At 43.1% G+C, this 15,351-nt stretch overlaps 2 protein-coding genes across 9 annotated transcripts in view; one reads left to right on the forward strand and one right to left on the reverse strand.

Moving 5' to 3' along the window:
• Positions 1-1,232, reverse strand: part of NARF (nuclear prelamin A recognition factor) — a 38,899-nt gene extending 37,667 nt beyond the window's left edge. For 2 of the 5 annotated variants that reach the window (XM_044982228.1, XM_044982222.1), the window contains exon 1: positions 907-1,232. The gene's annotated coding sequence lies outside the window, so the exon portion shown is untranslated. Of the gene's footprint in view, positions 1-554; positions 852-906 lie in introns of those variants that run through there. The other 3 variants (XM_044982225.1, XM_044982224.1, XM_044982229.1) reach the window with 3 other exon arrangements.
• LOC123345402 (cytochrome b-245 chaperone 1) lies at positions 970-11,120 on the forward strand. Of its 4 annotated transcripts, none has more exons than XM_044982233.1 (7): positions 970-1,123; positions 2,369-2,499; positions 3,924-3,965; positions 5,355-5,428; positions 7,049-7,145; positions 8,203-8,347; positions 9,721-11,120. In XM_044982233.1, the coding sequence occupies exons 2-7, from the start codon at positions 2,415-2,417 to the stop codon at positions 9,848-9,850; spliced, it is 573 nt and encodes a 190-aa protein (XP_044838168.1). In that variant the 5' UTR covers positions 970-1,123; positions 2,369-2,414; the 3' UTR covers positions 9,851-11,120. The 4 variants fall into 4 exon arrangements, with proteins under 4 accessions (XP_044838168.1, XP_044838170.1, XP_044838167.1 ...); XM_044982235.1 differs by having other exon boundaries at positions 979-1,123; positions 2,373-2,499; XM_044982232.1 differs by lacking the exon at positions 970-1,123 and adding an exon at positions 1,364-1,701.
• Positions 11,121-15,351: the final 4,231 nt, after the last annotated feature.

Here is a 15,351-nt window from a genome sequence, read left to right on the forward strand (position 1 = left end):
CAGGTGCTATAAGTGTAAGCTATTATGTGGTCACTTTGGTCTCCTTGGTAACTGTATAATGCATGCACCACTGCCAGCATGTGGCCAGATGCGATGCTACAGTGACAGCTATGGTATGCATACTCTGGCTGAAAAGGGCTGCCCATAGCACAAACAATAGGAACAGCTGTTTAGGCCCCGGCTTCCCATGGAAGATCTGAAATTCTTGCTCTGTTACCTCCTAGGAGCGGAGGATTCACTCACCAGCACATTTCTGACTGTCTCCAACCACAGCAGGTTTCAGAGTGGTAGCTGTGTTAGTCTGTATCAGCAAAAACAACGAGGAATCCTTGTGGCACCTTAGAGATTAACTAATTTATTTGGGCATAAGCTTTCATGGGCTAGGGCCCAATTCATCAGATGCATGAAGTGAAAAAAATACAGGAGCAGGTATAAATACATGAAAAGATGGGAGTTGCTTTACCAAGTGTGAGATCAGTCTAATGAAATAAATCAATTAACAGCAGGCTACCAAGGGAGGAAAAATAGGTCATGGTCCACTGCCTGAACCTCACCAGCTCTTGGTCCTGCAGACTGACCTCCATCAACAAAACCATCCTCCTCCCTCCAGGAGTCTCTCTGGCTCTACAGTGTTTACCTAAGGCCTTCACTGCAAGAGTGCCTCAGCCACCATCTTGGAGTTAGGTAGTAGCTGTAAGACCTTCACTTAACAGGCCATCTTGAATTTGGGCGGGAAGGAGTTAATGTAAGACGCCATCTTGGAGTTGGGCAACGGTAAGACCTTAATTTAACACGCCATTTTGGATATGGGCGGAAAGGATTTAAAGTTGGTCGCCATCTTGGATTTAGGCACCAAACCCGTACACAGAAGTTAGTGGGTAGTTTCGCTGAGGAAAAAAAAATTACTTTTGCCCGAAGTAAAAATGGACGCCGAACTTCCGGCGCTATTTCCGTATCGACACTCTAGCGCGCGGTGTCCAATCTCTGCTGTGATCGCGGAGGGCGCTCAGGTCCAACGACTCTATGGTGTGGCGCCTCCCGGCCGGATTCGGGAAGTAAAGTCCGCGGCGAGTCCCGTTCGGCGCGCGTCCGTGTGGGGCTGGGCTGCTGCGGGAAGGAACCGGTCAGTGACTGTGCGGGGGATGGAAGTGAGGCGGCCTGTGTGGGGTGCAGGGCTGGGATTTGGGGGGATTGTACAGTGTGGGGGGCCGGAGGAGCAGGCTGCATGCGGTTGGGGTGCCAAGATTTCGGGCGGGTGGCTGGGATTTTGGGGGGATGGGGCTACGTGGGAGGTGAGGTGGTGGGGAAACTATTGTCTGATTAATGCATCAGAGGGGGCTCAGTCCAAGCACATCTTTGCTTTTCTTGTTGGGGGCAGCTGAGGCTGGGGCGAGGAGCAGGAATTAATCACCAACGGAATGTTGGTAAAACGACAGGAGCTGCATCATGCCAGGAATAATAGGATGGGGAAGGAATAATGTGGCACCCCCGCTATTTTCTAGTGAATTATAGAGCAAACACAAAACAGTGAATCCTCTGCAGTTCTAGACCAAAATATTTGTCACCTAGTATCCGCAGGGAAAGACGACGAGCTTGCTTTGGGCCATGTTGAGTTTCAGTTGACAGCTGGACATTTGCTAGGAGATGTTAGAAAGACTGGGCTAAGATTTGATTGGAGGGCGACCGATTTAGAGCAGAGAGGTAAAAAGGGCGGAATGATTCTGTATTAGCAGAAATTAATGCAGGATCCTGACTCAGCTTTGGCTGTTTCACTGTCAGGTTCCTATGCACCTGCCGCTAGGAAGTATTTGAATCACGTCCATGGAATGTTTTCATTTAAATTAAAATAAAATCATTAATATATTTCTGTTTAGGTTTTATAATTTTTTTAAACTAAACTTTGTGTCTAAAGGGCCCCACAGTAAAAGTATGCTTCATGCAGTATCCCAGATCAACAGGATGCGTAAGGAAGCAAGATTTGGTCATTTCTGTCTTCTCAGAACCTGGATGTGCATGAGGCTGTCTGGCTCTGTTTGCTTCATAATGTCAATTTAAAGCACTGTTGAGTGTGTTGTAAGAAATGTAGCAGCGGCCAGCACATCCCGCGGCCCCTATTGTCCTGGAATGGCAAACTGCAGCCAGTGGGAGCTGCAATCAGCTGAACCTGTAGATGTGGCAGGTAAATAAACCGGCCTGCTGCGCCCCGCCCCACCAGGGGGCTTACCCTGGCGGGCTGCATGCCAAAGGTTGACAATTCCTGATCTAGATTGATGTGACTGAAGGTTGTTAACAAATATTGGGGGCATAGAAAGGAAGGACAAAGGGTACAGCAATAACTTGTAAGTTCTTACACCTTTTCATTGTCCAGCTAGGTTTCATGGGTGTTACTAGGCTGTAGGGAATTTCTCCTGAAGATGTACATGTTGCTTGAAAACCGCACAAGTTCCATTCTTCATTTGAAGAGATCACCTGGCATCAGATCTTGGTCTCTCTTTGTTGGTAAGACACTGATGATTCTTCCCCATACATGAAGAGATGAATGAGTAACTTGGACCTGCTTTTCCCAGGCTTGTATTTTTATGCCAGCCACAAATAGTGTATATAGGACTAAATCCATTTAAATGCATGTTTTAAAGGAAGCAGGTTACAAATGTTTCCTGAGAGAAACCTCATTAAGATGACTTGTAAGATTTCTGGGAAGTATCATTTGGGAAGGTGAAATCACTTCAACTTTAGTCTCCACTGACCCTTATGGATAGCATGAAGACACAGCTGACTATCCATAAACCCTTGGGGAGAAATCCTGGGTGCGCTGAAGTCAGTAGCAAAACTCCCATTTACTTAAATGGGCCCAGGATTTCACCTCTGGCATTTAGATAGCATTTCCTGTCTTAAGGGGACTGTGTAGACGTAAAGTATGAAGCCTTACAGCACCTCCTGCAAGTTAGGTATGGTGTTTCTATCCCTCTTTTACATATGGGGAAACAAAATCAAAGAGTGGGTAAGTTTTTTGCCCAAGACTACACTGAGAGTTGGTGGTAGAACTCAGGAGATCCTAGTTCCCAATCCTATTTCCCAGTCTACTAGACCATACTGCCTTTTAATACTGTAAACACATTTTATTAAACGGATAGCCCGGGTCCTCATTATAATTGAAGTAAGGTATTCCAGTGCATGAGCGAGGGGGGAGGGATAGCTCAGTGGTTTGAGCATTGGCCTGCTAAACCCAGGGTTGTGAGTTCAATCCTTGAGGAGGCCACTTAGGGATCTGGGGCAAAAATTGGTCCTGCTAGTGAAGGCAGGGGGCTGGACTCAATGACCTTTCAAGGTCCCTTCCAGTTCTAAGAGATTGGTATATCTCCAATTATTACCTATTACCTAATTTTCTTGGATATGTGACAGCACTTGGCAACCCTTATGACACAGGTGTACCCCAATAGTGCATGCACAGGTTTCTGTTGGTCCCACAGAGCACGGTAGGCTATCTTGCAGCTAAGAATAGCCTTTTTAATATGCATGTCCTCAGTACTCAAAGTAGTGCTGTCCTTGGGTGGAAGCAAGGTTTAGTGGTTAGACTTGCTGGGAGTTGGAGCACCTGATTCTGTTCCTGATTTGGTCACTGTCTTGCTGCCTGACCTTAGGCAAGCCACTTTTTCCTATCTGTGCCTCAGTTTCCCCATTTTAAACATAGGATATAATTATATGAAAGAGAGAGAATTATATTTTATTTAATAAGAAATGCTTTATTTGCTCTCTACATTGAGTGATGGTAACAATCAGAAGGGACAGCAAAACTGCAATCAAAGCTCGCTCTTCTTTCAGTGAGAATTAATGGACATAACTTGGGTGTGTGTATTAAATAAAGGAATTTTTAGATATCTTCAGTTGCATGTTTAAATCATACCTGTCCCCTCTCTTTCCAGGAATATCTTCCATAGGTCTGGCTGCTGCTTACTATAGTGAAGGTAATTGTCAGTTACACTATGGAGAGTTTTATTCTTTCCTGTTTTTTAATTTTCTTTCACCTGATGATTTTCTCCCCTGGCTTCCACCTGATCCTCCTTAATAGCTTGTACTTTTTTTTAACTAATAAAGTGCCTACTGTAAACTCTAGGAGCTGGTACAAATCTTAAAACTTAGCAGCATCCCATTGCCTTCACCAGACTTTACCCCATGCTCTTCTATTTTTCTCCCTCTTTAGTTATTTCCGCAGCTCCTTTCCAGCTTTGCTTTCCCACATCCCCCGAGTATTTATAACAGTGATACTTAGCACTCTGTAATGCTTTATGTTTCAATGCATTTTACAAAGCTTAGCTAGTAGATTCTTTTAACTCCACTGGGAGGGTAGGTATTGTTAAAATTCTGCCAGCAAACTGAAGTGTGTCCCATGCCTCTGATGGAAGTACTCCTCTCTGGATACTACTAAGTCACTCCTGCCAGAGAGAACTAATCCTAGGGGCTCATCAAAAATTGCTCTTTAGAAGTATTTTCATCTGTTCTTTTGGGAATGGATCAGATTGCACCAAATGCCCCCCCTCCCTCATCATAAATAAAAAGCTGCACAGCATCCTGTAAGCATCCCTCTTTGTTTCAAATGATACAATTGGACCAGTGCATTATATTACCAATATAATCAGTATATTTTTCCAGGACAAAATACAGTGAAACCTATATGAGGCACCACCTGTAAAAGACAATATCCTTTCTTAAGAGACTGCCCTGGAGTCTCCCCAAACACACTGAGCCCAGTTCTGCTCCATCTTTAGTAAAATACCTTTGTTAAGCAATTGATTGTTTGTCCCTGGAGCAGTCACTTAAGACAGATTGAACTGTGTAAACACTTCCAGCATATGACATTTTATATATGTGTTTGGCAAGGTGTGCTGACTGCTTCCTTTGTTGGTCTGAAGAAAACATGTTTGTTTCAGTAAATTAATATCCCCAGTCTCTCACCCTTGTTCTCTGGGTTATCACAGGCTAAGGAGGAACGTGTTTATAGGAGCTCCTGGTTAAAGTATTTCAATATCTCAAGTTCTCAGGAAAAAAAATCATATCCACAACAGAACTATGTACAATCCTGCCAGCAACAAATATGTTGTTAATTCTGTATAGCACTGATTCCAGTATTTTTAAAACAACAACAAAAAACTTTCTATAATGGAATAACTTCTGCTTTTCTTGATCCTGGAAAAACACTATTAAAATACTATATATTACTGTTGAAGAAGAAAACATCTGTCATGAAACGCACATTTCTTTCTTAATTTGCTCCCAGAGGGGGTGTGTGAGCTTTTTTACTATCTTTTGCTTGCTATTCAAACAGTATTTAATACTGTGTATCTTGTATTGATCAGACAGCTTGGGATGGAAACTCTTTTATATAGCTGGATGTCTCTTTGTGGCTGCACAGAATCTGGAGGAGTGGGAGGTAAGACGCATGCTGTGAACTCAGAAGACAGGAAGTGGGTTGTGCTAGCTTAAAGTATTTGTTGGCTGTCGATTTCAGCAGCCAGATGATCATTAATATTGTGTAATCTAAGTAAACAAGTTGCACTGTCAGACACTGTTGAGAAATGTAGCTATATTGGTAACTTATAGTAAATGTTAACTGGGAGGATAATTTTTATACTGATAGTACAGGAAAAATTGTTAAAGATGAATTGGTGTTTAAAGACAAGACTTGGCCAAACATATCTGTTGTATTATTAATGTTTTGTGTAGAATATTTTTACAATTATAAGCTGAAATATTTGCAACATGTGATTTTTCAGCTAAGAGAACAGGAGTAGCACATAAAGTTACTATTGTAAGCTTCCCACACATGCTGTCCCTACTAGTGACATGGGGGGCCTACCAACTATAGGACAGATCTACCTCCAGTCCCACTCAACATTTCCCCACTCTCAGGAAAGTGCTATTTGTGATGTTTTTAAATTATGTTGACAAGTGTCCATCAGAAATTGGACTGAGGTTACCAACACATTTCACAAGCAGTTGGAAGACTGTCATTATACTAACCCATGCTGTACTAGAATAAATGACCCAGATGCGAAAGATGCCCTGTTCTGTTACCAGTCCCTGGAGCCATCTAATCCTGGGGATGTTTTCTTTTTAATGTAAATGTCACCATATCGTGTAAGTCAAAAACTTTGCCCAGTTGGTAGCTGTCACTGTTATTAATGAAAGGTGTAGGTAGATTTTATGTTCACTGTAGCCTGGGGGGTTGTGGGACAACCACATACACACACACTTAAAGAGCATGTTTCAGGTTCTGCAAGGTGTGACATCTTGTCTTAAGGCCAGGGATAGCTTACAGTTAAAGGAAAATAAAACCACTTAAATCCTGTCCTGGAAAGAGTGTGTGAGGTTCAGACAAGTCTGGGTTTGAGGGGAAATCAAGAACAAAACTTTGACTTCATAATCCAGTAATGGGACAGGAGTGAGTATAAGGGTACGTCTATACTACCCGCCATATCGGCGGGTAGTGTTCAATGTATTGGGGATCGATTTATCGTGTCTCGTCTGGACGCGATAAATCGATCCGCTAATCGACACCCGTACTCCACCTCGTCAGGAGGAGTAAGTGGAGTCGACGGGGGAGCCGCGGCAGTCGACTTGCCGCCGTGAAGACAGCCAGGTAAGTCTAGACGCGATAGTTCGAACTCCGAACGCGCTCCTGTCGACTCCAGAACTCCACCACCGCGAACGGCGGTGGCGGAGTTGACGGGGGAGCCGCGGACTTCGATCCCGCGGCGTCTGGATGGGTGAGTACTTCGAACTAAGGTAGTTCGAGTTCAGCTATGCTATTCGCGTAGCTGAACTTGCGTACCTTAGTTCGATCCCACCCCCCCTTAGTGTAGATCAGGCCTTAGTTTGAACCTCCCTGCTAGCCCAGGTCTAAGTAAAACTATTAAGTTCATATTACTATGATAACAGAAACTAACTGCTACAGATGAGTGTTGGGCTGTTTATTTTTTTGGAGGTTGTAAATGCCACCTTCCTGCTTAAAAGAAACGGATACAATTGATGCTGTGTTGCAATTTTACAGGAAGCTGTATTTGACAAGGACAAGGGAAAAGTCTTCCTTAAAACATTCAACCTTTACAAAAAAATACTGACCCTCTCAAGAGCAGGCCAGGAACAAGGTAAGAAAGTAGGTGTTTCTGTAGGTACCAAGTGTTACTCCTGGGGGAATTCTGCACCAAAACATTAAAAATTCTGTGCACAATATTTTAAAATTCTGCAAAATTCTGCATATTTTATTTGTCAAAATAACACAATATAATGTGAACTTATCCAGGAAGGCTCAGTTTAAATGCTGCATCTGGTTTCCACTGAGCTTCCTGCATCTGATTCAATTGCATAGCTGCAGTGACAGTAGTCAAACCCAGGTTAAGTATCTTGCTTGAGGTCACAGTGAGCCTTGGCTAAATTGGAACTAGAACCCAGGATGTTCTTGACTTCCAAACATGTGCTCTTCTTGCTTGACTAAATCAAACTGCTTCCTAATATGTTTAAATAGTTGGGAGCTTTTAGTGGCTTGAAAGCATTTAGAACCTCCTTAAATATTATGATGAAATTTCAAACAGATTTTGGGGGAGGGGGAAGGAAGGAGTGAGTGTTAATGTTCATGAACTTCCCCTTTTTTTGTGTCCTGAACAATAGGCAAATGTTTTCTTGAGCGTAGGCATTTGTACCAGAAACAGAGAGCAAATGCTAATTAACATGGGGACGCAGAAGCCAGGAGATGCTCTGAAAGTGACTGATCTGAATGGTGAATTTTTCAACACCTGCTCAGTCTCAATACATTTAACAGCTGTTAACTACCTGATACAGAAAACAGTTCAAACTGTCTTTAAGAGGGAAAAACAGCAGGAAAGCATAAGTAATAAATGGATGATTTTCAATCTTTGGGCAGCTGTACCAGTTCATTAGAGCAAACTATACCAGTTGGTGCATTCTGCTTTGCATCCAGATCCTGGTTTGTTTGCCCTCACCACAGTTGGTGGTGTTTGGGAGCCCAGAACTGATGCATAGAGCACACCCAGCTGAGTGAGAGGAGGACAGCAGTACTGAAGCCTCGCTCAGAGGCTCATATTATTAAAGCAGAGAGAGGGAGCTTAGAGTCCCAGTCATATAAGTCAGAAGTGGCAGTGTTGGGAATGGTTGTAATTGATGTTCTTCCCCTGCTTTTGCTAACAGTGGCGGCTTCACTGAATGAGATTCGAGATGTGAACGTGGAAGAGGAGAAAGTGCGTTACTTTGGGAAGGGTTACCTGGTGGTGCTACGATTTGTCACTGGATTTTCCCACCCTCTGACCCAGAGCGCAGTGCTGGGCTGTAGAAGGTATGAGCTATTCTTTTCGATTAGGAGTGTGTATATAAGAAGAGTAGGTGTTAACTATAGGGCCAGTGGCTGGATTATAGGAGGCTGTTGGGAGAATTGTCCAAGCTCTGTTGGGAGTCTTATTTAATCTATTTTTAGGATTATTCAAGTTATGATTGTCAAACCCTTACTGATTTGAGTCACAGGCATTTGAGAATAAGAGCAACTGTGTAATGAGATCTACAATATTAGACATTCTAGGCCTCTAATAGTTGTTTTTATTACTTATAGTTCAATCAAAAGGAAAAAAGCCCCTTGATTATTACTGTTTATACTGATGACCCATTGTGATGGGCACTGTACAGACACATCATGAAAAGACAGTCCCTGTCCCAAATTGCTCACAGTCTTAGTATAATCAAGATACAACAAAAAGACGAGAACACAAGTTGGCAATGATATTTGTAAGTGTAACAAGCAGCTGTCACAGCCATTGTTGAGTGTTTTGTAGGCCTCGCAGCAGAGGGGTATTTTAAGGAGAGAATAGATGGCTTCCATCTTGCTGTCTCTGTGACATTATTTTTATAGCTGTTTTTTTCTCTCTCTCCAGAAGGAAACATGTGTAGAGGTCACCCTACAGCTTTGCTTGTCAGAAGCATGTGGTGTCTTGAGATAGGTTAAGAGTGATAATGAACGTTACAAAATGTTTAAGGGCTTTAGATAAACCATTTAAGAGTAATTGACTTAATGGGAGATATTAAAATCTTGCATCATATCTCAGTAACAATAGCTTTACCTGTATCAGATATTTCTGTGTGGCAGGAAGCATGCTGAAAGCTAAATAGACCACCCAATTTCAAGTGCATTTATACTCCCTAAAAGTGCTGCTCCCTGTGAGTCTTCAAGTTAGAACTGTATTTTTGCTTACCTCATTCTTTCTCCTTCTGTTAGCACTGCTGAATGAGAGTGAGGCAGATTATTTTCTGCCTTGTGCATAATAAGTACAATTATTAACTAACTGAGGAATCTTTATTACTAGTGATAAGAAGCAGAAAGAATTCTACAGGTTCTTTAGCTTGCAAGGGAATGTAAAGCAGGGGCTGTTAGAAAATATTCTGACCTGTGACTGGAAACCTCCTCTTGTCTGAAAGTCATTGGGAGAATGGCACTCATGAAGTTCCACTTTGGTCACTTTTCTGATTATAATCGCAGCTTGGAAAAGTCGCACACAGTTTATGAATCTGGACAGGCCCTCTGCGAGTTGCTAATCATAGTCTTATTCCACATATTGACTGGGCCTTCAGATAGATATGTATTCAGCATTAAGTGCTTTTGCTCTGGCTCATCAGCCCCACACCTCCATTAATTCGGACATCGTTCGTTCCTTTCCATAGTGATGTGGAAGCAGTTGCCAAGCTCATTACCGGGTTTCTGGAACTGAACAAAGTAGAGAACCATCAAGATCTGTCGCAGAGCAGTGAAACGGAGGCCAGTGATGCAGACGAATCCAAGGACGAGTATTAACAGTAATAATGAAATAAAAAAAGCTGAGCTCTCTGAATGCTTGGAAGCTGTATTGGCTGCATTGCATCTAAGAAGTCCCCTCATGATTTGGTGGCGTGGTGTCTTCCCTACATGTGTGAATTCCTCTGCTGCGACAGCTGCAAAAGTCTGAGTTGGAGTGCCTGCTGATGCCGAATTGCTTTAAATTCCTGCACCCCCATAAACTGTTCTTCAACTGGAAGCTTCAGTATGGATTTGTTCATACGTGGCTTGCATAGAATCCAAAGCAAATGCTATTTTACTTTGCCTTATAGTTTGTAGGTGTTGATAATGCTGGCTTTGGAACTTTGTCAGCACCTCATAATTATCTAGGAAAAATGATGTACTAATGTATTGGTTTGAACTAGTGGATTGCATTCTACAGTTATCAACGTGATAGTCGCACATTTAAACTTCTGGTTGCTGTAAATATCCATTGCAGGTACAGTGTATCTGGACTTAGGAAGACTGAATTAAGTGACTTTATATTATAATGTCAGATTCTGTTACTCTTTTTTAAAGGAAAACTCCAATGTGGTACATATATTTAAATCCTGTCATTCAATTCAAAGAGTTAATCACGGAAAAAAATTAGTTTTAAGCATCTTAAAATAGTAAATAATCAAAAAGCCACTATCTTGGCAGTTTTGATGATGCCAAGTACAGTAGGACTGAAAAAGTTACTTACATTTAGAAACCAATAGAAATAAAAAAAAGTTTGAAAGTGGTGGTCCAGAATTTCAGATATAAAATTGGTCCATTTCATATGTGGATTAATTCTTCCTAGATTAGCCAAAGGGGGGTGATTCTTTTTAAATAAAATATTATAGCACTTGCCTTGCAATAGCTTTGAAATGGTTCAATTTCCTTTGCTGCTTTTTTGGTGGTGGGAATTGTCTTCTCCAAATAAAACAGTAGTAGACGTGGGAGCCTCAAGTCAGGCTGTTCTACATATTTATTTAAAAAAAAATCTGCTATTGCAGGGCAAGTCCACCATGTGTGTAGTTTTTTTTCCCTTCAAGTGCCAACTGCTAAAATGAAGCTTCAGCCTAGCTCTATCAATGTTCCCTATTTTAAAAGTCTTTGGCATATTAGATAAGATCTTTGTAGCATTGGATACTCTTTGTTAAGAAGGACGGGACAGCTAGACGCGTCAGTGCTTCGTGACCAAATCTTACCTCCAAATATGTTGTGATTGTGTCCTCTTTTCTAAGATCTGTTTCCCATGTGGTAAAATATATATTTTTTGATACATGGTTCTTGCTTTTTATTTTTAAGAGTAGATTTTAGACAAGCTACAGCTGCCTTGATCAGAATGTTAAATCTAGAGCTCAAACTCCATGAATTGTGTCTATACCAAGCTGTCATTAGTGAGAAGGAAACAAAGTTGAATATATTGGGCCAAAGTAACTTCAACATGATAAAATTGCTTGTTTCATAATCTGCCCCTTTTTGTTTAGGAGATGCACCAAAGCATCAAGCCCTGAATATCCCAGCACTCAAACTAGGAGGTGCACTAAACAGGGGGGAGGCGGAATAAGATTAAAAATGCTAGCTTTAAACCAAGTTGACATGATATGTTCAGTATAAAGGATAAGCGTTAGTAAGTTAAAATCAAATAGTTAACCCAAGGTAAAAAGGGAATGTATTCAAGTGGTATTACTTGGTATAGATTATTTAGGAAACATGTCTTTAGCAGTTCGATATTATAGTTACTGGAGTTTAACTTTTTAATTAGGATTACAGCCCGTTACATGTTACCTATTAGTATTTTACAGACTGGTATTTGGGTTGATGGTGGTTTGAGTCAGCAGGAGGAGATCTGAAAGGCACACTAGGAATAAAGTCAGACTAGATGCTGACTTTCTTGGTAGTAAGTGTTATGGCAGCAATCTCTGAGGGAGTTGCATATATGTGCCTGCATTTCTGTTTTGAGGTTTCTTCCCAATTTTAGGAAATAGAGGCAGGCGGGGTGGGTGGGCTGGTGGGGCAAGCCAAGGAGAGGTTATTTATCTTACAGGAACTTGAGTTCTTTGAGATATTTTTGTCCCTATGGGTGATCAACTATAGGATCCATGTGCACCTGAGCACTCTTGACCACAGAATGCAAAGCAGTTTCCACAGGCCCATGCCTGTGCTGAGCAGCACCTTGTGGTCCAAACAAGGGCTTATAAAGGGCGCGGACCCGCTGCCTTTCAGTTCCTTCTTAATCTCAAAGCAGAGCCTCCACAACTGAGGGGAGGGAGGGTGGGAGGTGGGGCACCCTTAGGGACAAAACATCTTGAAGAACTCAAGTTACTGTAAGGTAAGTAACCGCTCCTCCTTTTGAGTACACGTTCCTATGAGTGCTCTGCCATAGGAGATTCCCAAATAGTACCTCAATGAGGAGGTGGGTGCTGAGGAAGCAAGTCCAAGATGGTTTGGGGGGACTGCATCACCACAGGTGGTATCATCCCAAGCAGGTAGGATGGCGTAATGCTTGGCAAAGGTGTGAATGGAAGACCAAGGTGCAGTCCTACAGATTTCTGTTACGGGAACGACTTTCAGTGGAACTAGAAATGTGGATCGAGCTCTGGTGGAGAATGCTGTAATTCTGAGGGCAGCAGGTTCATAACTGGTTAAAATGCAACCCGAAACCCACTTCAGCAGTCTTTGAGTGGAAGTAGGTTGTCCTTTCATCCTTTCAGCAAATGATACAATCAATCTGGGAAGAGGCCTGGAAGGTCTTAGTAGGCTGCTTTCCTCTCTGGAGGCATGAGGCTTTGGGTAGAACACTGGTAGATTGACCTTTTAATTAATGTGGTATTCCGAAGAAACTTTAGGGAGGAATGGAGGATGGGGATGCAGTGTAACTGTATAGATAGAAGGTAGTAAATAGTTGGCCTGCCAGAAGACTGAGTTTTCCCATTCATCTAACTGAAGTGATGGCTATCAGGAATGAGGTTTCAAGGGAGAGGTGGAGGAGAGAACAGCTAGCCCTCGGTTCAAAGGGTGGTTTCTTCAGGGCTTTGAGAATCAAAATAAGTCCCATGGTGGGTTAGGGAGGCTGGGTTCCATATGGGGGAAAACAAGTTGTATAAGCCCTTAAGGAATCTGAATGTAGTAGGGTGGGCAAAGACTGAGAACTAAGAATGTCACAAACAGAACGTATCCAGAGCCATGGATTGACTGAAGTTTTGTCATGCTGCTGCAGTAGGATGCGAACTGGAATACTGCCTCTGAGCAAGAATCAGATGGCCATAACGGAAGGAGATAAAGTGATGGGTGAATGGAAGGCTGCTGTGATGGGTTGGACCCCTTGGGAAGTCACCTGATGTGCTGGGATGCCACTGAGGCAGACTGTTCTGCCAGCCTGGGCCCCCTTTTACCTGGTCTTGCTGGGCTAGACTCCCCAGCCTTTTCCAGGCACACAGGCAGGGCCACACCCAGCTGGACAGAGAGACAGATCCGCTCTGAGAAGGTTCAGCTCAAGGGGCTTTCCACAACACCCAGATGTCCACCCCCCCTTGGAGTACAAGGGTGAATTAAACCAGTGGTTCTCAACCAGGGGTATACGTATCCCTGGAGGTACACAGAATTCTTCCAGGGGGTACATCAACTCATCTAGATATTTGCCTAATTTAACAACAGGCTACATAAAAAGCACTAGTGAAGTCAGTACAAACTAAAATTTCATACAGGCAAATGACTTGTTTATACTGCTCTGTGTAATATACACTGATAAATACAATATTTATATTCTAATTGATTTATTTTATAATTATATGGTAAAAAGAGAGATCAATTTTTCAATAATAGTGTGCTGGGACACTTTTGTATTTTTATGTTTGAGTTTGTAAGCAAGTTGTTTAAGAGAGGTGAAACTTGAGAGTATGCAGGACAAATCAGACTCCTGAAAGGGGTACAGTAGTCTGGAAAGGTTGAGAGCCACTGAATGAAACCAAAATGGCATATGCACATGCTGCTGGTCAGATAACAGAGAATGGAGCACCTGTCTGCAGGACAGAAAGAAGAGGCCTACTCTTATTGGTAAACAGGAAGGGACTGTGTGGCTACAAGTTTTGAGAATTAAAGCAGGCATCTGCCAGTCTAGGTGCTAGTGAAGCTCCTTCAGCCAGTAAGGTGACTCCTAGTCCAGGGGTGCTGGAACAATTTTTATAGTGGGGGTGCTAAGGTTGGAAACCACATATTTGGTGTTTGTTATTACTACTTCAAGCCGGGGGGGTGGCAGCACTGTCCCAGACAACTGGGGTTGGGAAGCTGCATGGACCAATGAAGATAAATGAATTTGAAGTGTGTTAAAGTCTAATTTGGGCTTTATTTATAAGGCACATCTGTAAAGGGATGGGGGAACTAGCATTCTATAGTGGGATGGTAACGTTTTAAACAATCAGGCCTTTCTTTAAATCCCTTCCACTTCCCACCATGAATAACGTTGCTTCTGATTAGAGCACTGGATGGGGACTCAGGAGCCCTGATTTCTATTCCCAGCTAGCTACTGGCCTGCTGGGTGACCTTGGACAACCCACTTCACCTTTCTGTGGTTCAGTTTCCCCACCTGTAAAATGGGGATAATGATACTGACCTCCTTTGTAAAGTGCTTTGAGATCTACTGATGAAAAGAACTACAAAAGGGCTTATCTGAACTGAGCCAAATGTGCTGAGGCTAACCCATCTTTGTTTATTCCCCAGAAGTCCAAAGCAAGGCATATCATATACAGTGAACCAAAGACCCACCTCTTTGAGGCAAGGACATTTAGGGCACGTCCAGACTACCCGCCGGATTGGTGGGTAGCAATCGATCTATCGGGGATCGATATATCGTGTCTCGTCTAGATGCGATATATCGATCCCTGAACACGCTCCCGTCGACTCCGGAACTCCACCAGGGCGAGCGGCGGAAGCGGAGTCGACGGGGGAGCCGCGGCCGTTGATCCTGTGCCGTGAGGACGGGAGGTAAGTCGAAATAAGATACGTCGACTTCAGCTACGCTATTCCCGTAGCTGAAGTTGCGTATCTTACATCAAGCCCCCCCCCCCCCCCAGTGTAGACCAGGCCTTAGAGTAGTGTAGGAAGTAGCAGTATTTATCCACAGTGGACAGCTTGCACAGGAGATACTGAAATAGACATCAGAATAGCTCACTGGTTAGAGCACTCACCTCAGGTGGCAGAGGGGACTTGAACCAGGGCTCTCCTGCATCCCAGGTGAGTACCTTAACCACTGGGCTAAAAGCTGAAGGAAGGCCTCTCTCTTGCCCAGCTTCTTGCAAAAATAGCACAGGTGCCTATATAGAGGGTTCACAGCTGAGAATCCCAAGTAGAGGGATGCATGTCCCTGCACCCAGCACTTAAGCACCTATCTCCAAGAGGGATGGGCTTAGCATGCCCCGCTCAGGTTGGTATCTCCCACTGCCTACCTTAGGCAAGGAGCTGCCTAGTGAGATAGCTTTTGTGAATCCCATTCTACCCTGCCTCTCTCCATT

Source organism: Mauremys mutica, chromosome 12, assembly GCF_020497125.1.
Source record: "Mauremys mutica isolate MM-2020 ecotype Southern chromosome 12, ASM2049712v1, whole genome shotgun sequence".
NCBI lineage: Eukaryota > Metazoa > Chordata > Testudines > Geoemydidae > Mauremys > Mauremys mutica.

Coding starts and splice junctions, on each gene's coding strand:
- LOC123345402 (XM_044982233.1), top strand. CDS start 2,415: ATGTACATGTTGCTTGAAAACCGCACAAGTTCCATTCTTCATTTGAAG. Junction 3,966..5,354: donor TGCTGCTTACTATAGTGAAG/GTAATTGTCAGT, acceptor TGTATTGATCAG/ACAGCTTGGGATGGAAACTC. Junction 7,146..8,202: donor AAGAGCAGGCCAGGAACAAG/GTAAGAAAGTAG, acceptor TTTTGCTAACAG/TGGCGGCTTCACTGAATGAG.